Raw genomic sequence first — 24,930 nt, forward strand, 5'->3', positions numbered from 1 at the left:
ATTAGTTAAGCTCTCAAACACTTGGATTTAGAGTTTAGAAACTTTACAAAAATATAAATTTAAGACAATGCAGCCATATGTCAGTTTAAAGTTTCTAACTGAAAGCCACTAATTGGCAACAAAAAGAACATCCAACCTTACTTTCAATCTAACGATATTCCATCCTTCCATTTCAATAACAAAGTCTCGTGAAGCCATACTTTTGTTAATAAAACTTAACAAGAGAAAAAAAAAAGAAAAAAAGAAAGGGGGAAATACCAACAAGAATTGGTACATATGCAGGTTCTTATCACCCAACACACAACCTTACAATCTTGTAGGAATGGACATTAACACATCTCGAGATTCGACAGGCTCTTGACTCCGATTATCAGCCTCTTGACTCCAATTCCAGAATTATCTTTTTTCTTGGTCCCTGGAAATGCAAAGGAGAAGATTCTTCAAGTGTTGGGAACACCTAAACAAGTAGATAATATGGAAGATAAGGAGTGGGGGGTAGAGGTGTGCATGGGCCAGGCCGGGCCAGGCCCAGACAAAAAATTTGTCTGTTTTTCTAGGCCCTCCCAGCCTGATCCAAAATATGGACCTAAAAATTTATCCAAACTCAGCCCGAAATAAAATTGTTAAGCCCAAGCCCGACCCATATTAATTTTTTAACTTATTTCATTAAATAAAAAATTTAAAATATAATAAATCAAATACATTTAAAAACATAAAAACAAATATTAAAACAAGAAACAAATAAAAAATGGGACTAAAATAATTTTTAAAACAATAAACAAATTAAAAATATAATAAAAAGTTGTTATATTAAAAATAAAAATAAAATGTAAACATGATTAAAAATAAAAATAAAAATATATATTTAGTATATAATTTAGGCAGGGCCCGGGCCAAAAAGTTTTACCTGAGGCCCGGCCCATTTTCTAAACAGGCCTCTTTTTTGCCCAAACTTATATTTCGGGCCTATATTTTTACCCGAACCCTTCCATTTTTTGGGCAGGCCCTCGGGCCAGGCCGGGTAGTCCGACCCATGCACACCTCTAGTGTTGGGGGGGGGGGGTTCTGATGGTTGAAGGAAGCCCTTAAAAGGCAACAAGTGAAGGCCACATATATTATATAGGACTAAATAAAGGGACTGACACAAGTTAGGGATTTTCTACAACTCCTTCAGCACTAATTATCTGTATATTCCAAAAATTCCAGCTTCTTTTGACAAGGTCAGCATTAACTTGCACATAAACTGTTAACTTCAAAAATACCTTCAAATAATCATATGCACTTAGAAGAAATCCAAGAAAATCAACCAAAATAAACAGATTTTCTAGGTCCAAGAAAAAAGGACATTCTTGTAAAGCTCAGGTATGCCTTGGCTCTTCAAAAAAGGAAAACATTTGGATGATCTCAAACTTAAAAACTAGGCAAAACAGAAGGGCCATATAATGTAATTGCATGAGTGCATCCAAATTTGAGGATTTGGTTTAAAGTTACCATTGGTATGCCTAAAGCTTTTAGATCCCCATCTGTCATGTGTACAAGTGCAGTCATATCAACCTGCAGAAATTTGTTTAATTTGTGTAAAGACGTAAAACAATAAAAGAGGGGTAAATTTACAATAAGAAGCATAAACTACATACTTCCTCAGCTTGAAAAGTGATTGCATATTTTTCAAGACCCAAGGACTGGAGGAAGCCCTCCACGGATGTATCAACCTGCATGTCAAAGCACATGGCTTAGACACAAAAATTATAACAAGAAAGCGCATACTGGCAACACTAATGTCATAATTCAATAAAAGATGGGGGAATGCCTCTTATGTGGGATACAACCAAAGGAAATATCAAAGTGCAAACTCGGGCACATTTAGAATTCCATTTAAGAGAAAACCAGAAGCCTTTTGTTCACCTTTTTTTGCATATTCCACACGATCCATAGCTGGGCATTACACATCATAACTCATAACATGGTTTATTTCCCGCTTATTAGACTTTCAAACTGCCAACACTTCAAATTCCGATTTCACGTAAATGTTAGTTCACAATCCAGAGTTGGCAGGTCAAATTTTCACTCAGCTGACTTCATTGTGCATTCCAAACCAATGTAAACAAGCCCTGGTGACATGCATGCCATGAAGTGGCAGGTGTCTGAACAACCCCCCCCCCCAACCAAACACAAAAAATACAAACTGACAATGTCAAGTTCACTCAGATCAATTCAACATGCATTGCACAGAGGCCCTAGGGATATGCATGCAATCAACATAGCAGGTCTCTACACCCCTTGCCTACAACTCAAAGTTTATAGGTCAACTTTACTCAGTTCACTTCACCATGTAATGAAGCCATTGTAAATAAGCCTAAGGATACGCATAACATTACATGGCAAGTTTTCGAACGCCTTCTCCACACGCACAGGCATACACCTAGAACAGGAGGAACAGAGATGATAAAACAGAGGTTCGATGCATCATGCTTTTCATATAAACAAATAAATAAACACAAACATACAACATATAAGGGAAGATGATAAAAGGCAAAAAAGAGCACAAGTTACATACGCTTTGCTTAGCCTTCTTTCTTGCTGGAGTATTTGCAGCTCTACTAGGCTCTGGTTCAGGAGTTTCAACCGCTACACTTTTCCTGGCTGGTTGGGCAACCTTCACTTTTTGTTTTGGCGGATCAGCATTTATTGGCTGTGCATTCATTGTTCCAGATAACTTTTCCCGAAGATCACGGACACCTGAGAGAGTTCCCCTTCCACTTTGAGACACATTTTGCAGACTTTTCCTTTGCAACTTCAACCGAAGATCTCGAGCATCGACTTTACGATCTTCACAAACCATTAACACACAGTCAAAACTAAATAGAGATGATTTACTTGCATCCAATTACAGCAGCAATATTTTAGTTGCATGTGATTGTGTCAGGCAATCCATACTTGAAACATTAGGTCCATCTTCTTGGTAAAGATCATGTTCCCACTTGTCATCTTGCCTCTGTCTGCGAAAGATATGCCAAGAAGTCATTCAAAGATTAGGAGAATTAAGGCACAAAGTGCAAATGAAACAAACTCAGCTCCTCCCTTGGATGGAAATAAGGTGACATAAACCAAACCCAATTGATCTGAGCTAATATCAGCATAAAAATCTATCGCCTTTAAATATATATTACCAAAATTGTTACCTAAGAGGCAAAACCACATGCTTACAAGCTCAAATCACAAACAGCAAAGTTCATAATCAACACAACAAGCTCGCATAAGATTATTGTAGAAGGTCAAAAGACAAAAACCATATAAGCAAACTGGCTGCCCTTTCCTCATTTTTCTTTCTTAACACTAGGTTAAACAGGACTCAGTACTCCATGGTTTAAAAAAAAAAACTCATAGTTTTCAGTGCAACCAACATACATTGAAATGAAAGGTAAAACTTAAAAGCTCCCTTTCCAGTTCCAGTTCACAATTACTCGGGACCCAACCCCTTTCTTCTTCTACGCATCATATACTTGATTTCATAGAATTAGGAACCTAAAAAGACAAGTCTAACTCCTGAATTTTGCGAATTCAAATAAATAACCATTTATTCAAATTGTCTTGAACTCCATCTCAAATCTTTAACATCATATTAAACTCAAATATTCATGGCAAACCCCGCTATGAACTTGATTCATCATCCAAAAATACCAACACAAAGGGAAACAGTTTTTTTTTCTCCCGAAGCACAAGGGAGGGCAGTTAAATTACTGCATTTCAAGTAAAAATAAATAAAATCCTATTAACGCAAATAAACGCAGATATTCCCCAATCATCATCCGTCGAAACAAAAAGAAAATGGAAGTAGAAGCAAACCTTTTGCCAGCTATTTGACGCCGAGGAATGAAGTTACCGGAGGGATTGCCATTGGGTCTCTCCTTCACCGACCTTTTCCCAGCATCCTCCTCCACCCGATCAGCGTACATCTCTGTCAGCTAATTAAAACCCTAACCCTAACACTTATCTTTGCAAATCACGAGAAAAGAAAAAGAACAGTTAAAACTCCGAAAGATTGGCCTTCTAGAGGACTTCCAAAAAAATCTAGCAAGCGTGAGGGCAAAATCAAAGAATAAAATAAAAAACCCTAACCCTTGTTTTGTATTAAATGTAAAGATTATTTTTGTTTTAGAAGATTGATTCTCACACCCTCCCCGCTTGTCAATTGGCGAATCCTTTTTGGGGATTTTTTTTTTTAGTTCCTTTTGGCTTTCGAATTTCGAGAATTCTACGCGAAGCGGACTGTTTGGGATTCTTTATGTATTTAAATAGTGCTGGGAATTCTTTTACCTTCGGCTTCGCATCACCGCCTCGTGTCCGAGAGGTATTCATACAAAGGTAAAGATTGTAATTTGAATTTTATCATTCAAAGAGTCTATTTTATTATTTTAAAAATTATTAATTTAATTATAATAATTATTATTAAATTAATTTATTATTTCTAATAATAAAATGTGTAAATTTAAAATTGACCACATAAGCTCAAGCATTACCTAACTTGAGCTAAGCTTATTAGACTAGATAAATCATTTCACCCATGAATATTTCTACTTATATCTATATGAATTATATGATTTGGATTTCATATGTCTATAGATCGAGTTGGTCTAAAAAATGAAAGGGTTTTAGTAAAATAATAGATTTAAAAAATAGATTTGAATAAAAAATAAAACCTATTTAAAAAAAAATCGGGTCTCAGGTAAGGTTTTTTGAGCCTGAGATCAGGCCAGCCCGAATGAACATAAAAATAAAAAATATACTATTTTCTTGTTGTTTTCTTATTATTTTGTTGTTATTTTGTTGTTATTTTTTCACTGTTTTACTTAAATTTTACTATTATGTTACTACTATTTTATTATTATTATTGAGATATTGTATAACTCTTGTTTTATTGTTAATTTTATTACTATTTTAGAGATATTTACTTGTTAAGTTATATTTATCTTAATGTTATTTAAGTAAAAATATTTTTAATTTATTGGGTAACATTTATTTAATGTTGTTAGTATTTTTGATGTATTATATTTTTTAAAAAATTATATAAAAAATTTAATTCAAGTCGGATTGAGTTTAAATTTTAACATTTTTATCTGGATCAGGCTTGAACAAAATTTTAATTCCATTTTCAGACTATGTCCAAACCTAGCAAATGGCTTAAAATTTTGATAAAGTCTGACCTCATCCATAGGCAAGTCTAATTTAAATTAGAAGTAGAGAGATTAAATTTTATAAACCCTAAAAAGAAATAGTTAGGGGCAAAATTAAATCTAGTTCATATAATGATTGAGTTTTGACCTGTTTCTATATGTTAGCATAGTAGTATCGAATAGATCTAATTAGTAATCCGAATTCATATTTATTGGGACGAGGTCAATGTTTATTTCTCAAGAGGATTATTATTATTATTTGGCTACACATTCAGCCAAATTATCACTGTAAACCTTATACATTATTTACAGCTCTAATCTTCTTTCATCTTTTCAAGAAGACCGAAGTATGGATTTGTCAATGCAGATTTTAACAAAGAACCAGCCGTGTTAAGCGATTGCACATCAACTTTGTCACGAGGGAAAACCAAGAACTCGTCCCCTTCACTTCTCTCGAATCCGCAAAGCTCAAGAAACTTGATCCCTCCTTTCAAGCTCCCAACTCTTTCCTGGTTTGAGGCGAAGTTCGATGTCACAAAGAAGAAAAACATAGGGAAGGTCTCGATGCGATTCTAGATAAAATTATGGGACCTTTACCTGGAATTTCGGGTTACTAAGTCGGATCTTCCTGAACTTTTCTTCATCCGGACTCCTCGCGACGTTTCCGACGTAAATCAGCAGTGTTTGGAATGCTTTCTTAACTTTAGCATTGTCATCCTGGAATCAAAATAAGCAGGGAATCATGTTTGCTTTAATGTAACATATACTAGATAAAGAGTAAATTAAAATGGCAATGCAGCTTAAGCCTGGAAAGTATGAAAATGGAACTGGGAAATCTGTATATCTTCAAGATTAGAAGTTTGAGGGTAAAAGTACCATGGAAGCCCCTGTACTAAGCATCAGATTGCATTTTACCCATCCACTAAAAAAAAGGCAAATTGGTCCCTGTACATTAGATCAAAGAGAAAACTAGTCCTTCTATTAAAAATTGGTCTCTGTATGTCTAGCACGTCACATGTCACTGTTTGGTTATTCCGTCAACTACGCTAGTTTTTAACAGTACAAATGGATAGAATTTTTAATAGAATGGACCAATTTGCTATTTAATCTAATGTATAGGGACTATTTTGGTACTTTCACTGAAGTTTTACTTGAAGCCAAACGTAAACTAAACCGATATTGCTTTCAAAGCAAGCAATTAGTGTCTAGCAGAATTAATGGATCATCAGTAATTTAAAAAATTCAGTGCCATAAACCAGTTTCCTCAGTTACATTTTTCATGCACATGGTCATTTATGGAGCCGATTATAACATATTATAGGCAGCCGATTCTTTAGTTCGGATTAGCTGCAAAATCGCTTACCTTGTAAGCCAGCTTCAGAGATCTTAGACATTCTCTCATATGGTCAGCCTTTGAAACAGACTTAACAGGCAAGGAACTCTGCAATTAAAACAGAATCAAGCTCAATAACATTTCCTAGCATTCCTTGTGTTCCGACATAGAATTTGAAAGATATATAAACCTTTTCTTCTTGTATACTAGGTAGAGGCGGATTCGCTGCTCGGTTTTCAAGTGGCAATCCAAGTGCTTGCTTTCGCTCTAACTGTGAAGTTACAAGAATCATTTGAAGCACGAGTAATTTTGAGAACATATTGAGATTAACATAGTAAGGAGAACAGACCTTATCCAAATCTAATTTCTTAAGAACTTTTTCCCTTGCTCTTTTCCCTTCCTCCTTCTCGGCTTTTCGTAAGGCTAAAAGGCTGATGATATTATACATTCAGAAGTTGATGATGAATGGTACCATTGTTTTATGAAAGCATAGGAAAAAGAGCTTATATATGGAGTATATGCAAACCGTTGTCGTTCATTTTCTTCTGCAATTCTCTTTGCTTCAAGTAGTGCTTTGCCTGCTCGAATTCTTTCCTGCAAAAAGGTGTGTCATATAGGTGGACTAAAATCGAAAAAAATGAAGGCTTAGAGAAGTACCTTCTCCTTTTCTCGTTCGAGTTTCTTTTCTTCGTCCCGGTTCTTCATGCGAACTCGATCCCTATGAGTGAGCAGCTTAATAAGCATGGAAAGGAATTGAAAAAGGGTAATATGAGTTTTATCAAAGACAGAACAAAGTATATCAAAGAAAGAGGGCAGCCATTGATACCAAGGGAAGGCAATCAGATAAAAAAAGTTCTCAAAGGCAAACCTTAGTTCCTGTTCTTTGAGTTTTATTGCTTCTGTGATATCATTTGGCTGAGGGGTCTCTAGATCCAAGTTTATTACCACCTGTGTTTAATTAAGCAAGAATTTGATTACAAAACTAAATCTCAACATTTTCAAGCCTTTTCATGCGAGGTATTTCAATCTAAATCTCAACATTTTCAAGCCTTTTCATGCGAGGTATATCAATACTTTTGTAAAGGAACATGTCTTATATATGTTCAGGTTCAGGGACGTATCCAGGGGGACTGACTAGGCCTTAGCTCCTCAAAACTCTCTTAATCCAAAGTATCGTCTAATTCAAGAAATGATAAAAAAAATTTTGACCCCGAAAATTTTGTACTCAAGATAATTTTTTTGCTTTTAGTCTTGCCAATTATTACTACTCTAAATGAGCATCAATATAACTACATTTTATAAGATTAAAATTGAAAACCTAAAACAAAGTAGTCATCTAATGGTATATTTACCGTAAAAAGGATTATAGAGTCTCCTATATTAGAAGTTGAATTGCATTTTGGCCCTTCTACTAAATATGGGCATAATAGATTAAATCAAAGAATAAATTGGTTATTGTAGTAAAAATTTCTATTTATTTTTACTATTAAAAACTGGCGTGGCTGATAGAATAATAAGATAGTGACACATGATTTGGCATATATACCTTATGCTAAGGCACAAGGAGCAATTTTTAACAATAAAAAATTAATAAAATTTTTAACAAAAATGACCAAGAAACAATTTGCTTGCAAAATGCAATCAATCTTTTAATAGAATAAGCTGCATAGTACTTTTACCTATATTTACCAATAAAAAGTCGATTAAAATGTCCTGAAGTAATTAAGGGAACACAATCAAGAAGGTGAAAAGGCCATACCAAGGGCATTTGGTCAATGTCTGCATCATTCTCATGATCAATGAGCCAATTTACAGCATCCTCAACTGTAGTATTCCCTGCGCCAGTGCATAACAAAAGAATCATACAAAACATACCCCCCAAAAAAAAAATCTCTTAGAAGAAAAACATTACATGGAAAATACTGTAAATGCATCCATCACATTGCATTCAAAAAGCTCACCTGTATGATGAAGTCCTCGAACTGCTCTGGCCCGTGGGAACCCCAACGATTCAAGTTTCCCCAACAAGTTCATATTTACTTCCATGGCCGGAACTTCTGCTGTACAATGAAAAGCGTGGGGGGTTAACAAAGAGTTAAAACAAAAAGAAGAATAAAGAATGAAAGAGACCATACCTTGTTGGTGTTGCATGGATTACAGGATTCAAGAAAAAGGCTGAGATTGTGATTTGAAAAAAGGGAAAGAAAGACGAGGTTTAAAGGATTGTTGAAAGAAAACAAGTTAAAAGATTGAAATGCGATGAGATCGGATGGTGAGTAAGGATTTCATACATATTCCACGCCTTAGAAAGCCCTGGCAACTTGGGGTTTGGATCTTTCTTTTTCTTCTTGCTTTCTTCTTTGGCAACAGTTTGATTCCCCATCATTATATACCTTTGGGGGGTGCCATTGTTGTTATCTCACACGCAAAGAAATATTTTTAACAATATCGAAATTAATAATAAAAAACAATTAATTTAAATTATCGTTGATTTACAATTAAAGAAAAGGGGTAAATTGCATTATTAGTCACTAAATTTTCTTTAAAACATCAAAATTTTCATGAAAATTACCAAAAATTTCTAGCATTTGATGTATTCTTAGCTAAAAAATTTTGATTTACTAATAAGTATTAAATAAATTTATATAGAATGTATTTTTCTATATTTTGCCGGTTCATTATATTCATCATTTCTATTTTTTTTTTAAGTATTTTTCAGTCTATAAATCAACTTTTTTCATTAAGTCTACTTTAATTTTAAAATTTTGGTTAATTTTTTATATTTTTAAAGAATTTTGTCTTTTTACACAACATTTAATTGGATGAGGTGATTCTTGGGGGAATTTAAAAATATTTTTCACTAATTAAAAATATTTTTTGTAGTTTTCTAAATTAGATTATGAATTTTTAGTTTTTTTTAATTTCCCAAGTTTTGAGTTTTTTGAGGTTATGAATTTTTAATGATTTTTTAAAATATATATTTAAATTATTTTTTTGCACATGTAGTATATCATTTATTACAAAACGATAAAAGATTTGAATCAATTTTAACAAAAATTCAAACTGGGATAATCAAGGATAAGTCAAAAAAAATTTAGGGGTCAAAATTAAATTATAATTTTATAATAGTAAAAATATAATTTTACCAATTTAATAGCCAATATTTTTATAATTTTTAAAAGATTAAATTAATTTTTTCATTTTAAAGAGACCAAAGTATAATTTTATATTTACTAATTTTAAATAATTTAAATGAAATTTTTTTCAGGGCTGGGGCCTTGCCCGCCTCTAGCTACGCCACTAGGAATAACATGTATGATAAAATGACAATATAGGGTTAACCTGATAAAAAATTGTACAGATACCAAAATAATAATCTAATTATAGTACAGGGGTTAAAAGTATATTAAACCTAAAAATTTAATTGAATGTATTTCATTGAGCGATAAGTAATCGTTTACATTCGTACTTTTATCCAAATTTAAAAAAAAAAATAGGGCTATTAATGTCGAAATGTCGAGATATAGCCTATAAGGATATTTTTGAGTTTTCAAATCTTAAATAAATAATAATAGTTAGGAAAATATCACAATCGACCTCAATGTCTTGGGTTCCAACCTGTAAACCCTAAACAAAAATCTATACTAGTTCCCAAGAAAAATCTCCCACTATAATTTAAAAAATTTATAACATAAATTGGTTATAAATTTTTTACAATATAATGATATTTTTTAAGACTTATTGAGTCTTAGCTCAATTAACATGAACATTTTTGTCAATGTAGGAATATGTGAGTTCGAGTGTGTTGAAGCACATTATCTTCTTATTTATAGTTTAGGGAGGGACTTGTGTAAAAAAAATGATCAAAATTTATAATGAAGTGCATGAATAAAAAAGGAAAGTTAATTTAGAACCATAGATATGATTGTTGTTGAAGTTAATTTAACTAACTTTAAAATATTCTAATTCAATCCTTAAAATATTAATATTATATTAATATTATTATTCTATCAAGTTAGCTATTAATTTAGATATTGAATGTTAATTTATATTTGATTTGGAGCATATTTAATATATATTTAATTATTCATGTTGTTTTTACAAATAATGTTGTTTGAATCAGATCAGACTAGTTGGACTGTGAAGAGATTAGTTTTGAATCGGTCACTAGTTGGACCCATTGAACATAAATTTTTATTTATTTTTAATTTATTTAAATTTTTTAATATTTTTTAATTAAATTAATTGAACCGATAGCTGATGGTCTGATTAGTCCAACCCCCGTAACCAATTTTTACAATTAGCTCCATGTATTTTAAACATGCTATGCATCAAATTTGAACTAATATTTAACACCCTAGCTAATAATTAAACTATCAGAAGTAGATGATTGATACTATTTTAATGAATATTACACACCCAATTAAAATCCAGGTCATATATATAATCATATTTTTTTTATTAAAATTATTATAATATTATATCATACTTTTTTTTATATAAATTATAATAACATGACAAAACCCAAAATTATTATAATATTATATCATACTTTTTTTTATATAAATTATAATAACAGGACAAAACCCGAACAACAAACTCAATTACCACAACTTAAATTCAAGCCACACCTGAGATAATGAGCAACCTTCACCACCATGGATTCCGTATATCATACCTTTCATATCATCAAATGTTTTTTTGTGATATGTCTTAATCCAATCCTTGGGTATCATGCTGACTTGATATCTCGATATTTTTAGAGGAAAAATAAAACACAAACTAGTATGGTCACGACTATCATTATCATAGCGCATTAGTTAAAGCTCAAACACTGGGATTCAGAGTTTAGAAAGTTAACAAAAATATAAATTTAAGGCAATGCAGCACATATGTCAGTTTAAAGTTTTTCTAACTCAATGCCACTAATTGGCAACAAAGAAACATCCTATCCTACTTTCAATCTAATAATATTCCATCCTTCCATTTCAATAATAAAGGCCCGTGAAGCCATATTTTTGTTAATAAAACTAAACAAAAAAAAAAAGAATTGGTACATATGCAGGTTCTTATCACCCAAAACACAGCCTTACAGTCTTGTAGGATTGACCATTAACACATCTTGAGATTAAACAGGCAACGACTACTTGCTAAAACTCTGATTATCAGGCTCTTGATTCCAATTCCAGAATTATCTTCTTTCTTGGGCCCTGCAGGTACAAATGAAAAGATTCTTCAAGTGTAGGGAAGAGAAAAACAAATAGAATATAGGGGAGATAAAGAGTGAAGGCTTAATAGTTGAAGGAAATTCTTAAAAGCCCACAAGTGAAAGGCACATAGATTATATAGGATTAAAGATGGAATTATAATGACTGACACAAGTTAGGGATTTTCTACAACTCCTTCAGCACTAACTATCTGTACGTTCCAAAAATTCCAGTTTCTTTTGAAGAGATCAGCATTAACTTGCATATAAACAGTTAATTTCAATAATACCTATAAATGATCAAATGCACATAGAAGAAATTAAAGAAAAGTGACCAAAATAAACGGATTTCCTAGGTCCAGAAGAAAAAGGCCATTCTTGCAAAGTTAAGGTATGGCTTGGCCCTTCAAAAGAGGAAAACATTTGGATCATCACAAACTTGAAAACTAGATAAAACAAAGGGGGCATGTAATGTAATCGCATGACTGCATCCATATTTTAGGTTCAGTTTAAAGTTACCATTGGTATGCCTAAAGCTTTTAGATCCCCATCTGTCATGTGTACAAGAGCAGTCATATCAACCTGCAGAAACAGTTTGTCTTATAACGGATGCAGAAATTCATTTAAATAGAGTAATAATGTAAAACATAAAAAGGGAGGGGGAGGGGGGGCAAATTTACAATGTACATAAGAAGCATAAACTACATACTTCCTCAGCTTGAAAGGTGATTGCATATTTTTCAAGACCCAAGGACTGGAGGAAGCCCTCCACGGATGTATCAGCCTGCATGAGAAAGCACATGGCTTAGACACGAAAATTATAACTAGAAAGCACATATTGGCAAGAGTAATCTCATCACTTCAATAAAAGATGGGGAAATGCCTCTTATGTTCGATACAACCAAAGGAAATACTAAAGTGCAAACTCGGGGACATTTACAATTCTATTTAAGAGAAAACTAGAAGCCCTTAGTCAACTTCTTTTTTGCATATTCCACACAATCAATAGCTTGGCATTACACATCATAAGTCATAACATGGTTTATTTCCCGCTTAATACAGATTCCAATTTCATGTAAATGTTAGTTCACAATCCAGAGTTGGCAGTTCAACTTTTCAATCAGTTGACTTCATTGTGCATTCCAAACCAATGTAAACAAGCCCTGGCGAGATGCATGCCATGACGTGGCAGGTTTCTGACCCCCCCCTCAACACGCACAAAAAAGTACAAAACTGACAATGTCAAGTTCACTCAGTTCAACATGCATTGCAAAAAAAAGCCCAAGGGATATCCATGTGATCAACATGGTAGGTCTCTGAACCCCTTGCCCACAATTCAAAAAAAGCCCTAGGGATATCCATGTAATAAAGCCATTGTAAATAAGCCTAAGGATTAAGGATATGCATAACATTACAAGGCAAGTTTTTTAACCCCTTCTCCACACACAAAGGCATACACCTAGGACAGGAGGAACAGAGAAGATAAAACAAAGGTTTCATGTATCATGCTTGTCATATAAACAAATAAATAAACACAAACATACAACATATAAGGGAAGATGCTAAAAAGAAAAAAAGTGCACAAGTTACATACGCTTTGCTTAGCCTTCTTTCTTGCTGGAGTATTTGCAGCTCTCCTGGGATCTGGTTCAGGAGTTTCAACCGCTACACTTTTCCTGGCTGGTTGGGCAGCCTTCACTTTTTGTTTTGGCGGATCAGCATTTATTGGCTGTGCATTCATTGTTCCAGATAATTTTTCACGAAGATCACGGACACCTGAGAGAGTTCCCCTTCCACTTTGAGACACATTTTGGAGACTTTTCCTTCGCAACTTCAAACGAAGATCTCGAGGATCAACTTTACGATCTTCACAAACCATTAACACACAGTCAAAACTAAATAGAGATGTTTTAGTTGCATCCAACTACAGTAGCAATATTTTAGTTGCATGTGATTGTGTCAGGCAATCCATACTTGAAACATTAGGTCCATCTTCTTGGTAAAGATCATGTTCCCACTTGTCATCTTGCCTCTGTCTGCAAAAGAGATGGCATGAAGTCATTCACAGGTTAGAAGAACTAAGGCACAAAAAGCATATGAAACAAACTCAACTTCTTCCTTGGATGGAAATGAGGTGACATAAACCAAACTCAACTGATGTGAGCTGATATCAACTTAAAAATCTATCACCATTACTTTAAGCATATATTTTACCAAAATTGATACCTAAGAGGCAAAATCACAGGCTTACAAGCTCAAATCACAAACACCAAAGTTCATAATCAACAAGAGCCCATAAGAATATTGTAAGTCAAAACAAACACCACTTGCCCTTACCCCATTTTTTTTTCTTAACACCATAGGAAAAAGGACTAAATACTCCATGGTTATAAAAAACTCATAATTTTCAGGGCAACCAACATACATTGAAAGATAAAATTTAAAAAGCTCCCTTCCTAGTTCCAGTTCCCAATTACCCAGGACCCAACCTGTCCTACGCATCATATACTTGATTTTATAGAATTAGGAACCCGACAAGACAAATCTAACTCCTGAATTTTGCGAATTCAAATAAATAGCCATTTATCAAATTGTCTTAAAACTCCAATCAACTCATGAACTCCATCTCAAATCTTTAACATCATATTTAAACTCAAAAATTAATGGCAAACCCAGCTACGAAATTGATTCGTCATCCAAAAATACAAACACAAAAATGACTGCATTTCAAGTAAATAAGTAAAAAAAGGAAATTTTCCTATTAATGCAAATAAACGCAGATTTCCCATCGAAACAAACAGAAAATGAAGGTAGAAGCAAACCTCTTGCCAGCGATTTGACGCCGAGGAATGAAATTACCGGCGGAATTGCCATTGAGTCTCTCCTTCACCGACCTTTTCCCAGCACCCTCCTCCACCCGATCAGCATACATCTTTGTAAGCTAATTAAAACCCCTAACCCTAACCCTAACCCTAACACTTTATCTTTGCAAATCACGAGAAAATAAAAGGAACCGAAACACTAGGAAAGATTGGCCTTCTAGAGGTCTTCCACTTCTAGCTAGCGTGAGGGTAAAATCAAAGAATAAAATAAAAAACCCTAACCCCTGTTTTATATTAAATGTAAAGATTATTTTTGCTTTAGAAGATGGATGATTCTCACGCCCTCCCGCTCGTCAATTGGCGAAAGCTTTTTGGGGATTTTGTTTTTTTAGTTTCCTCTTGGTTTTCGAATTTCGAGAATTGTACGCGAAGCGCACTGTTTGGGATTCTTTTTTTTATGTGGGGAATTGTTGCCCTTGGCTTTGCATCACCGGCTCATGTGCTTGATAAACCGGGTTGAGAATCCATTTTAAAAAAAGTTAAATTAAATGATTAAATATAAAGTTGGTATATGAATTTGTTAATTGCTCTTAGATTGATATTTATTTATTTTTTTATCTTAGATTGATATTTAAACTTTTTTCATTCACTATATTGGTACCAAATATTAACGCCGTTAATTTTTTGTTACGTGGTTTCCTATTATATTTTCTTGCTTTTACTTTTTTTTTCATTTTCTGCTTTCTTTCATCTGTCAACCCCCCTAAATTTTTTCCAATGTTCATACATCTTTCTTTTTCTTTTTGTTTTTCTTTATTCATTCTCTTTTTCTTTTTCCTACCTTTGTCTTCTTCACTCTTTTGAATCTCTCAGTTTAAGGGCCAATTGCAATGAAGAAAATTCTATCTGATGATTGCGAAATCAAATCTTACATTAAATTTTTGAGGTTCTGTAAGTAAATCCCAGTAGGTCTTGAAATTTCTTCTTAGTATAACCCTTCAACATCAAGTTAGTATAATCTGTAGCTATAGCAACAAAAGGAAGGGACCCAATAAAGATTAAGTTATAAGTTCCATTTTGTTTTTCAATTTTTCATTTTATTTTTTTGTTTTACCAATCCATTTTCATGAACAATGAAGAACAACATTCAATTCAAATCTCAAATCCTTCACTATAGTACCAATATTTTCTTAAACCCATTTCTCGAATCCACCATTTCTCTTCCAATTTTCATCGTTTCTCCTTTGGTTTCACCTAAAACCTAGATCCAAAAACCAATTATTTGTGCAAGAAGAAGTAAAAGAATAATTGGGTCTGATAAATTGACTAAGCTCGCACTTGAGTTTATCTCAATTTTGGCTTCAAATCTCAAGATTTAGTTGCTATAAATGAAGGAGGGCTTGGGTTTTTGAACAACTTCAATGAAGTAAGATTTAAAGAATGGAAAAAACTAACAATGAGAAGAAAAAACAGGAAGAAAATTTTAGGGTATTGTATTTTTTGCTTGTTGTTGTGTTGGGGTTTTTGTAGTATTGTGATTAAGGAGAAATGAAGCAATGAAATGGGTTTTTGATAGAAGAAAGAAGAAGAAAATGAAGAAATGTAGAACCAGATGCAAAAAAAGAAATAATAAAAGAAAATAAAGGAAAAAGGAAATATGAGGGAAAATAAAAAAGAAAAATGAAATATAATAAGATGCCACGTGGCAGCACATGATTAGCCAGCACTGCCACGTCAGTAAAAATTAACGGCGTTGGGTTAGGTACCAACATAATAGATGGAAAAAAAGTTCAGGTATTAATCTAGGACAAAAAACTATAAGTACCAATCTAGGAGAAGTGGACAAATTTGGGTACTAATTTTATATTTAACCCAAACTCACCTTTTTACCCAAAATTTTTGAAAATTTTCTTAGACAAAGAGAAAAAAAATGAAGTAGAGATTTTAGAGAATATTTTCATCAATTTAGAAGCAAGAAAATAGTATATGTGTTAAATATATGTGACCCAATTTTTTTAAAAAAAATACAAATGGCAAAAATATAAGGCTACATAAGTGAATTTCGTATAGAAGTATACTATCTGAACAAACTTAGAGAAAAGATTGTTATCATTCCGCTAATTAGTTTACAGCTATAAAGAGAGGAATTAACACAAACAAGGAAACAATCCCTAAAAAATAGTAACTTCCTAAGAATCAGTGACTGAGATTAGTTTCCATTTACAAGGCAACTCCTAGTAATAAGGTAAGTTTTCTGTCCTTAATCTTAGGAATTCCAACACTCCCCCTCAAGCTGGAGTGTAGATGTTTATCAAACCTAGCTTGCCAATAAGTTCCTCAAACATGTTTCTGTTCAAACTTTTAGTTAACACGTCTGCAACTTGTTGTCTAGTAGGTAGGTAGGTGATGCACACTTCTCTTGAGAGAATTTTTTCTTTTATAAAGTGGCGATCTATTTCCACATGTTTGGTGCGATCGTGATGCACAGGATTATATACTATGCTGATAGCTGCCTGGTTGTCACAATACATCTTCATAGGCCTGGTGTAAGGCACTTTTAGTTCTTCCATAAGTCTTTGTATCCAAACTCCTTCGCATATACCATGAGATAATACTCGATACTCTGCTTCTGTACTGCTGCGTGCTACAACAGACTATTTTTTGCTTCTCCACGTCACGAGGTTACCCCAAACATAACTACAATAGCCACTTGTAGAGCGTCTATCGTTAACAGAACTTGCCTAGTCTGCATCAGTATAGACTTCCACATTTTGGTTGGTAGTTTTCTTGAAATGCAGGTCTTTACCAGGAGTTCCTTTCAGATACCTTAATATTCTATATGCAACTTCCAGGTGCTTCTCCCTAGGGACATGCATGTACTGACTGATAACACTCACACTAAAGGCTATGTCTGGACGGGTGTGAGATAGGTAGATGAGTCTTCCTACTAGTCGTTGATATCTCCCCTGTCAATTTCTTCTCCATCCTTATCAGTACCCAATTTAATGCTAAATTCCATAGGATTTTCGGCTGGTTTGCATACCATCAAACCAACTTCTGACAGTAGATCAAGAACATATTTCCTTTGGGAGATGGAAATACATGTCTGAGACATTGCTACCTTCATACCAAGAAAGTATTTAAGATTTCCCAAGTCTTTAAGCTCGAACTCTGTACCAAGGAATTCTTTCAACCTCACAATTTCGCTTGAGTCTTCTCTTGTTAATATTATATCATCCACATAAACAATGAGGATGCAACATTTTCCCTTTTCCGAGTGCTTGTAGAACTTGGTGTGGTCTGCCTGCTCTTGAATGTAATTTCTACTGGTCATAGCTTTTTCAAATCGGCTGAACCACACCGGGGAAGATTGTTTCAGCCCATACAATGACTTCTTCAACTTACACACTTGGCCCTTGCTTTCTTCAAACCCGGGTGGGAAATTCATGTACACTTCCTCATTTAATTCTCCATTGAGAAAAACATTCTTTACATCCAATTGAGTCAAGTGCCAATCAATGTTGGTAGCAAGAGATAGGAGGACTCGAATGGTGTTTAGCTTGGTAACAGATGCAAATGTCTCGTCGTAGTTAAGACCATAAGTTTGGGTGGAGCCCTTAGCCAAAAGTCGAGGCTTGTATCGGTCAATACGGCCATCGAGTTTGAGTTTCGTAGTGAATATCCATTTGCATCGTACTATTTTTTTCTCAAGTAGATCCAAGACTTCCCATGTTTCATTATTTTTGAGGGCCTTCATTTCTTCCATCACAGCTTGTCTCCACTCAGCTAATTCAAGAGCCTCTTCTATATTTTTTAGAGTTTTTACAGAATCAACATTAGTCACAAAAACTTTGTAAGACTTATATAAATTTCCATAGGACACAAACCGAGAAATAGGGTGTTGAGTGCAGCTCCTTGTGCCCTTTCGAACTGCAATTGGAAGATAGATGGATGGTGACGGAGGTGAGACTTCTGTTTCAGAACAGTCATCGATTGGGGATGCAATTGGCACTGCTGTATCAGTTTCAGGAGAACGATTCCGTCAAGAGTAAACCTGTATTTCAGGAACCTGTTTTTATGTTTTCTTTGATCAGGGGGCTGTTGCACTTCGTTGGTGGTATTGTTATTGGGAAGGATCGTGCTAACTTCTTACTGCACAGGAGAAACAGTATCTAAATCTGGGATTACCATAGCACATTGATTTTTAGGCTTGTTTGTGATAGTAGTGGTAATATCATGAGGTATAATGAGGAGTGTATTAAGGGTCTCATCTTCATTGAAATCTCCCCCTGAAGATAAGATGCTGCAAAATATGGTTCATTTTCATAAAAGGTAACATCCCGAGAGACAAACATTCGGCGCGAGGTTGGTGAGTAACACTTATAGCCTTTTTGTGTGGGGTAATATATAATAAAGATGCAGGTGTGGGCTCAAGGATCAAGTTTAGGTTGATTTGGTTGATGGTTATGGACAAAAACTTTACAATCGAGTATTTTAGCTGGAAGATTAGCAACATGAAATAGAGGAAAGGCATTTAGAAGGGTATTTAGAGATGTTTGGAAATTGAGAACCTTTGATGGCATTCGGTTTATGAGATAGCAGGCACTGAGGACAGCCTCTCCTCACAAGTATTTTGAAACATTCATGGTGAACATTATGGCTTGAGCCACAGCAAGGAGATGTCAATTTTTTCTCTCGGAGATCCCGTTTTGTTGAGGAGTGTCAGGACAAGAGCTTTGGTGTATGGTGCCTTGGTCAGAAAGGTATGGGCTTAGGACAGAGTTAAAGTATTCTCTCCCATTGTCAGTATGGAGAGTATGTAGGTAGAGTTGAACTAGGTTCAAACCATTGAGTGAAACTTTTGGAATAATTTAGGTGTTTCAGATTTTTTTTATGAGATAAACCCAACAGACCCTAGTGTGATCATCAATGAATATTATAAACCACCTAGCCTCAGAAATATTTTTCACTCTGCTGGCTCCCCATAGGTCACAGTGGATTAATAAAAATAGTTGGGACTGGATATATGGTTTTAATGGGTATGGCACACGGGTATGTTTGGATAATTGGCAAATTTCACACTTCAAGGAATTAATACTTTTATTTCAAAAAAACAGCGGAAGATGTTTCTTCAAATACAAAAAGTTTGGATGCCCTAACCTACGGTGCCATAACATAATCGTGTCCTCTTTTGAAGTGGATAGAGCCAATCCTCCTTGTGTGTTGTCTTTATTCCAAACATATAGTCCATCATCAACTTTAGCAGTGCCGATCATCCTCCCCGATTTCTATTCCTGTATCACACAACCAATTGCAGAAAATTCAGTAAGGACTTTTTCATCCTTAGTAAGTTTACTGATTGAAAGTAAATTGCAGGACAATTTTGTGACATGTAGGACTTTATCGAAAGATAAATTCTCTGTTATTTGTACTTCTCCTACTCCAGCCATAGGTGGGTAAGAACCATCAGCTATGTGGATTCGAGACTTTTCATGACAAGGGGTGTAGGTGTGAAACAAACTGGAGTTACCTGTCATGTGATCGGAGGCACCCGAATCAAGTATCCAAGAGGATTGATTATTAGATTCAAAGGCAATATTGAGGGCAGTACCTTGGGTGGCTAGAGATCCATGAGCAGTGGAAGTACCAAGTATCTTATAGAGAGTCTCAAGTTGGGTTTTGGTTAGGCGAACATCGAGAACATCATCTGCAGCAGTGGAGGATAACAGGGCAGTCTTATTATCCTTCTATTTTTTTCAGAATAGCCATGGAGTTTGAAGTTCTTTTCCCTTGTATGACCAACACGGTTGCAGTGGTTACACTATGGTCTGGTTGATCCAGAATCATTTTCAGCACGTGGTTTTTGTGGCTGTGGACCTCTGGAGATGAGGGTAGAGGTCTCAGTAGGCTGGTTGCCAAGAGGTGTCACAGGTTTAGGTTCTTTTGAGTCTCCCATCATGACAAAACGGCGCTTTTCTTCTCTTTTAACTTCTGCAAATGCTTCACCGATGGTTGGAAGAGGTGATCTACCCAGAATTCGGCCACGGACCTCATTTAACTCACAGTTCAGTCCTACTAAAAACTCATAAAGACGTTCATTGTTGAGATGAGTTATAAACTTGGTGTGTTCCAAGCCTTCACCCAAATCTGCCTCATAGTACATATCCAGTTCTTGCCACAAAATTTTCAGATTGTTGTAGTAGTAAGTTACTTCGAGTGTCCCTTATTAGATATCCTTTAACTTAAACTTGATCTCAAATAATTGGGAGGTGTTTCCAAGATCTAAGTAGTTTTCTTTGACTGCATCCCACATGTCTTTTGCAGTTTTGAAAATGAGATAGGTGCGGCTTATATAGCCTTCAATCGAATTAATTAGCCAAGCCATTACAATCGAGTTGTTGAGTTCCCAAGTGGCATAAGTCGGATCGGCTGTGGTTGGTCGTGAAATTTCTCTAATGATGTACCCTAATTTGCCACAACCACGAATCACCATAAGGACCGATTGAGACCATTGTAAGAAGTTCTTCCCATCTAGTCGATGATTGGTGATTATAAGGAAGGAATTAAGTTTACCTTGAGTGATTCCCTGATTGACATTCTGAGTTATTTGTGAAGTCTCAGTTTCAGATAGAGTTTCATTGACATCACCCATGGGAGGAGGACTAAACCGAAGGGGTTTTTAGGAAGGGAGATTAGAGACGAATGAGCAGGATCGAATGAATCCTAAAGCTTTGATACCATGAACAAACTTAAAGAAAAGATTGTTATTATTCTGCTAATTAGTTTACAGCTATAAAGAAATGAATTAACACAAACAATGAAACAATCCCTAAAAAACAGTAACTTCCTAAGAATCAGTGACTGAGATTAGTTTCTATTTACAAGGCAACTCCTAGTAATAAGGTAAGTTTTATGTCCTTAATCTTAGGAATTCCAACACCATCTCTATTTCATGTTGATTACAATAAGGTGTTTTAACATTACTGCATTACTTTTATTTGAATTTTATTAGAATATAGTTTTACAAACTTATAAATAGACATAGTCGTCTCTCCTCTTATATCATTTGAATTCAACATAGAAAATTTTCTTCTCCTCTGCTCGTGATTTTTTCCCGAAAGGATTTCTACATAAAATATGTATGTTTTATTTTTGTTTCTTTTCTTTGCAATACATTTCTATTATCGACATTTTATTTTCACAATATGGAAGTGGAGAAAATGAGAAGAAAAAGGAAGAGAAGTAGTGAAGATGATCAAGACATAGAGATGAAGAAGAAAGGAAGAAATTCTTGACAAATGAGGTAAGTTTCATACTAAATCTACTTGTATTTCAATGGACTAAGTTAAATATGTTGTGAGTGAGATGTATGAAACCTGTATTTAATCTAAATACTAGAAATAGAAAGTATTTGATGAAGAACATAGACTTAAAACACTAAATTGGTAAGAGAGAATGTGATTTGTATTGAGAAAAGTATTAAGATTAAGAAATGAATATGTAGTTTACACATAAACATAAGTGATTAAATTGTATAGTAATCAAAAGTAGGGTAATTATATGTGATTGAATGAAAGATAGTGCAAAGAACAATGGAAAAAAAATATTTTCATTAAAACATTTTAGACAGCAACATTGACTCAAATTTGAAAATTCACCAAAAATCATAGTAATTTAGTTAGAGGCTAAATTAAATATAAAATTAAATATTATGAAGTCTAGTTTTGTATGGAAGAAACGGTGAAACAAACAGAATTGTATATTTTTAGATGTATTAGTTTTTGTGAAATAAGGTCGGAGTGGATTCAAGTTTCCTTATTCTGACTTTGAAAAAAAATCATCAAAAATTGTAAAAAAAAAGGATTAAGGGATGAAATTTATATGGTTATATTATTAATTAGTTTATTTTCAAGAGAAACAAACGGAAACATCATCTGAACCCCATATTAAGAGATAATTAAATTTTAGTAAAGAAAAGTCGAAGCTGTTAAGCAGGAGAACAAGGCCAAATTTGAAGAATTTACTATACTGGTTGGCTAAAGTAGGAATTATAATTTTTTTATGGTAGAAATATATTTGAGTCTAGTTTCAAAAACATCAAGCAGATCTTAATTTCAAATTTTGTATCTCGATATATAAATACTTTAGTGACTATAACACAAGTGGACAACTTTGATATGAACACATAAGTCAATAATGAGATTATACTTAATGCTACATATAAGCATGTCATACTAAAAGCTAAATATTCTAATATATATACATAAAGGATGATAAATGGAGAGGAGGAGGATGAAAAAATAGTAAATGGATTTGAAATGTCACGAAATGGTTCTAAGTGATAGAATGATTAATACATGTGAGAATGTTTAAATGAATAGATAAAATAATAAGTGAATAATCGTTAATTGATGTGATTTATGAATGATTAAATTAATTGGCACAAGTTAGAATAAATAAGAAATACACATAAAGTGGGTAAACTATTTTAGAAAGTGCAAGTCCTCCAATGGACTTATTTGTAAAACTTTAAAATTTGTGTTAATTTATAAACTTTGTTAATTTTGGTTGAATATCATGTTTTAATGAGCTCATTTAGCTCATAAATAGTTTTTTTCATAAATTCAATTATGACTAAAACGAGCAAAATGGTCTTCAATAATCAAATAATCAGATAAATCAATCTGAAATTTCTATAGTTGTTTTGGCAATGAATGTGACATCCCAGTACCTTGACCTAGCGACCAAGTCAGGTATGGGGTGTTACACAATCAATTACCTTGAGCCTCCACATAGTCCTTATGTAGTCTTAACGAAGTGTCTTTTTTCAAAGTTCATTGAGTTGAGGTTTGCGAACTAACCTCAGGTTTGCAATGTTATTGTTTCTGTTGAGAGACACGTGTCTAGCTTTTTATGGGTATATTGCGAGGTTCGCAATGTATGTAGGGAGATCCGTGAGATTTGTTACATGAGGTGTAACAATTGCCCCCTAGGCAAGTGAAGGTTTTAAAGTGAATGTTATTAGTGCAAATTCAAATATAAATTGTTTATAAACTAGATTTAAATTATTAATTAAAGAAACTAATCTAATTTTCTTCTCTATTGCTTTAGACAATGTAAATGATAAAATGATGGTCAGTTAATTTGTTAATTGCTAACTATGCTAATAAACTTATATCAATTATATTGTTTGTCACTTTTAGTTAAGAATCTCATATCAGTCTCATCCTAGACTAAAAAATACTACCTAGATTCTCATCTCAGTTTCACCTAGGCATATAGATCTCCTATTTGGTCTCACTATTTGGCACAATTATATCGAACAATTTAATGATAAACTCTCCTTTCGGTCTCGCCTATCTAGATTTTCCATTAGAGGTGTCAATTCTAATGTATTAAACATTTCAATAAAATCGAACAATCAATAAACATTAACTTAAACTAACAAATAACTAATCAACCTACCATCTATTGGAAAAACGAGTTTAGAAAACACAACGAAAAATAAATTTAGGGAAATAAACACTTTGACTGAGTAGTTTTCTCCACTATCCTTAAGCTGACATCTACTGAGTGTGGGCTCGCTTCAAATCATGAAAATTTTCACAAAAATTACTAGTGGGATAATTTTAAAATTTCTCTAAACTTTTGATCAAGTTGTAAATCAGAGAAATATCTCTAGAAATTTTCTAGAATAATCTTTTAAAAGAGTTCAATTATTATTAAACTTAATCACTTTAATATTAAATTAATATAATATTTATTGATAAATATTAGATTAAATTTACTATTAAATCTTATTAAAATAATAAGATAAATATTAAATTAAATTTAATATTAAACTATTAAAATAATATGAAACTAAAATCAAATTTTCTGGTAGAGTCTTAGTAGGAGTGTAACTTTTCCACAGCTTAACCACTAATGACCAACTACCACTGGCCACCGAGACACCACCATCGTAGCCACCGACACCGTTATGTTCGATGACGCAGGTGTGGCACCCTTACGGCCCCTAGGACGATTTGGCTCTTGCCAATTCGGTCAGGGTCAATGATGATCTGATCAGTCCGGTCTAGTCACCGGTCGAACCGTCGGCCCAGTTTCACATACCAGGCTTGATTAGACTAGTTTCTAGGTCTAGGTCTTGGTCTTGGTTTTAGGCTCCTGGGCCCAATTTACAATATCAGGTATAATTTTCAAGTTCAGTTACCCATTGGGCCAATTGTCTGGCTTGAAAATTAACTTTCAAAAATATTATATTAATTTAATTTTACTTGAGCAAAATTAATTTTTCCAAAAATAACTTAGATTTTCCAAATTAATTTTTCAAGAAAATTATTTAACCAAATTCTCTAGTTGAATAATTCTTATGACCACTTAATTTAATTCCAC

At 33.8% G+C, this 24,930-nt stretch overlaps 3 protein-coding genes across 13 annotated transcripts; all 3 read right to left on the reverse strand.

Annotated features, from left to right (window-relative positions):
- Nucleotide 1: 1 nt before the first annotated feature.
- LOC107955403 (ankyrin repeat and SAM domain-containing protein 6) lies at nt 2-4,388 on the reverse strand. Of its 8 annotated transcripts, none has more exons than XR_005929928.1 (8): nt 4,318-4,388; nt 3,847-3,994; nt 2,938-2,999; nt 2,558-2,829; nt 2,379-2,422; nt 1,638-1,712; nt 1,492-1,554; nt 187-415 (listed from the first exon to the last, which is right to left on the reverse strand). XR_005929928.1 is itself a non-coding variant. In XM_041116690.1 (7 exons), the coding sequence occupies exons 2-7, from the start codon at nt 3,954-3,956 to the stop codon at nt 371-373; spliced, it is 627 nt and encodes a 208-aa protein (XP_040972624.1). In that variant the 5' UTR covers nt 3,957-3,994; nt 4,318-4,388; the 3' UTR covers nt 2-370. The 8 variants fall into 8 exon arrangements, 5 of the variants coding, with proteins under 5 accessions (XP_040972624.1, XP_040972621.1, XP_040972623.1 ...); XR_005929927.1 differs by having other exon boundaries at nt 4,120-4,375; XM_041116690.1 differs by lacking the exon at nt 2,379-2,422 and having other exon boundaries at nt 2-415.
- Nucleotides 4,389-5,363: 975 nt separating this feature from the next.
- Nucleotides 5,364-8,932, reverse strand: LOC107956871 (UBX domain-containing protein 1). Of its 3 annotated transcripts, none has more exons than XM_041116685.1 (12): nt 8,799-8,932; nt 8,643-8,682; nt 8,469-8,564; nt 8,267-8,343; nt 7,376-7,455; nt 7,165-7,225; nt 7,034-7,101; nt 6,857-6,938; nt 6,698-6,778; nt 6,538-6,615; nt 5,772-5,891; nt 5,364-5,683 (listed from the first exon to the last, which is right to left on the reverse strand). In XM_041116685.1, exons 2-12 carry the CDS (start codon nt 8,656-8,658, stop codon nt 5,489-5,491), a joined length of 954 nt encoding a protein of 317 aa, XP_040972619.1. In that variant the 5' UTR covers nt 8,659-8,682; nt 8,799-8,932; the 3' UTR covers nt 5,364-5,488. The 3 variants fall into 3 exon arrangements, with proteins under 3 accessions (XP_040972619.1, XP_040972617.1, XP_040972618.1); XM_041116683.1 differs by having other exon boundaries at nt 8,469-8,567; nt 8,799-8,919; XM_041116684.1 differs by having other exon boundaries at nt 8,643-8,914.
- Nucleotides 8,933-11,354: 2,422 nt separating this feature from the next.
- Nucleotides 11,355-15,071, reverse strand: LOC121231840 (ankyrin repeat and SAM domain-containing protein 6). Of its 2 annotated transcripts, none has more exons than XM_041116691.1 (6): nt 14,536-15,071; nt 13,688-13,749; nt 13,308-13,579; nt 12,423-12,497; nt 12,233-12,295; nt 11,355-11,717 (listed from the first exon to the last, which is right to left on the reverse strand). In XM_041116691.1, the coding sequence occupies exons 1-6, from the start codon at nt 14,643-14,645 to the stop codon at nt 11,673-11,675; spliced, it is 627 nt and encodes a 208-aa protein (XP_040972625.1). In that variant the 5' UTR covers nt 14,646-15,071; the 3' UTR covers nt 11,355-11,672. The 2 variants fall into 2 exon arrangements, with proteins under 2 accessions (XP_040972625.1, XP_040972626.1); XM_041116692.1 differs by having other exon boundaries at nt 11,355-12,117; nt 14,536-15,052.
- Nucleotides 15,072-24,930: the final 9,859 nt, after the last annotated feature.

This window comes from Gossypium hirsutum, chromosome A07, assembly GCF_007990345.1.
Source record: "Gossypium hirsutum isolate 1008001.06 chromosome A07, Gossypium_hirsutum_v2.1, whole genome shotgun sequence".
Lineage (NCBI taxonomy): Eukaryota > Viridiplantae > Streptophyta > Magnoliopsida > Malvales > Malvaceae > Gossypium > Gossypium hirsutum.

Excerpts from the sequence above, each read along its gene's own strand:
- LOC107955403 (XM_041116687.1), bottom strand. The coding sequence starts at position 3,956 with ATGTACGCTGATCGGGTGGAGGAGGATGCTGGGAAAAGGTCGGTGAAG. Across the intron at positions 2,830-2,937 it reads AGATGGACCTAATGTTTCAA|ATCGTAAAGTCGATGCTCGA; the intron begins GTATGGATTGCC and ends TGGTTTGTGAAG. Across the intron at positions 1,713-2,557 it reads GAAAGAAGGCTAAGCAAAGC|GTTGATACATCCGTGGAGGG; the intron begins GTATGTAACTTG and ends TTTGACATGCAG.
- LOC107956871 (XM_041116683.1), bottom strand. Across the intron at positions 8,344-8,468 it reads TCGAGGACTTCATCATACAG|GGAATACTACAGTTGAGGAT; the intron begins GTGAGCTTTTTG and ends GCACTGGCGCAG. Across the intron at positions 7,102-7,164 it reads TCGAACGAGAAAAGGAGAAG|GAAAGAATTCGAGCAGGCAA; the intron begins GTACTTCTCTAA and ends ACCTTTTTGCAG.
- LOC121231840 (XM_041116691.1), bottom strand. The coding sequence starts at position 14,645 with ATGTATGCTGATCGGGTGGAGGAGGGTGCTGGGAAAAGGTCGGTGAAG. Across the intron at positions 12,296-12,422 it reads TCACCTTTCAAGCTGAGGAA|GTTGATATGACTGCTCTTGT; the intron begins GTATGTAGTTTA and ends CTGTTTCTGCAG. Across the intron at positions 11,718-12,232 it reads AAGCTTTAGGCATACCAATG|GGCCCAAGAAAGAAGATAAT; the intron begins GTAACTTTAAAC and ends TTGTACCTGCAG.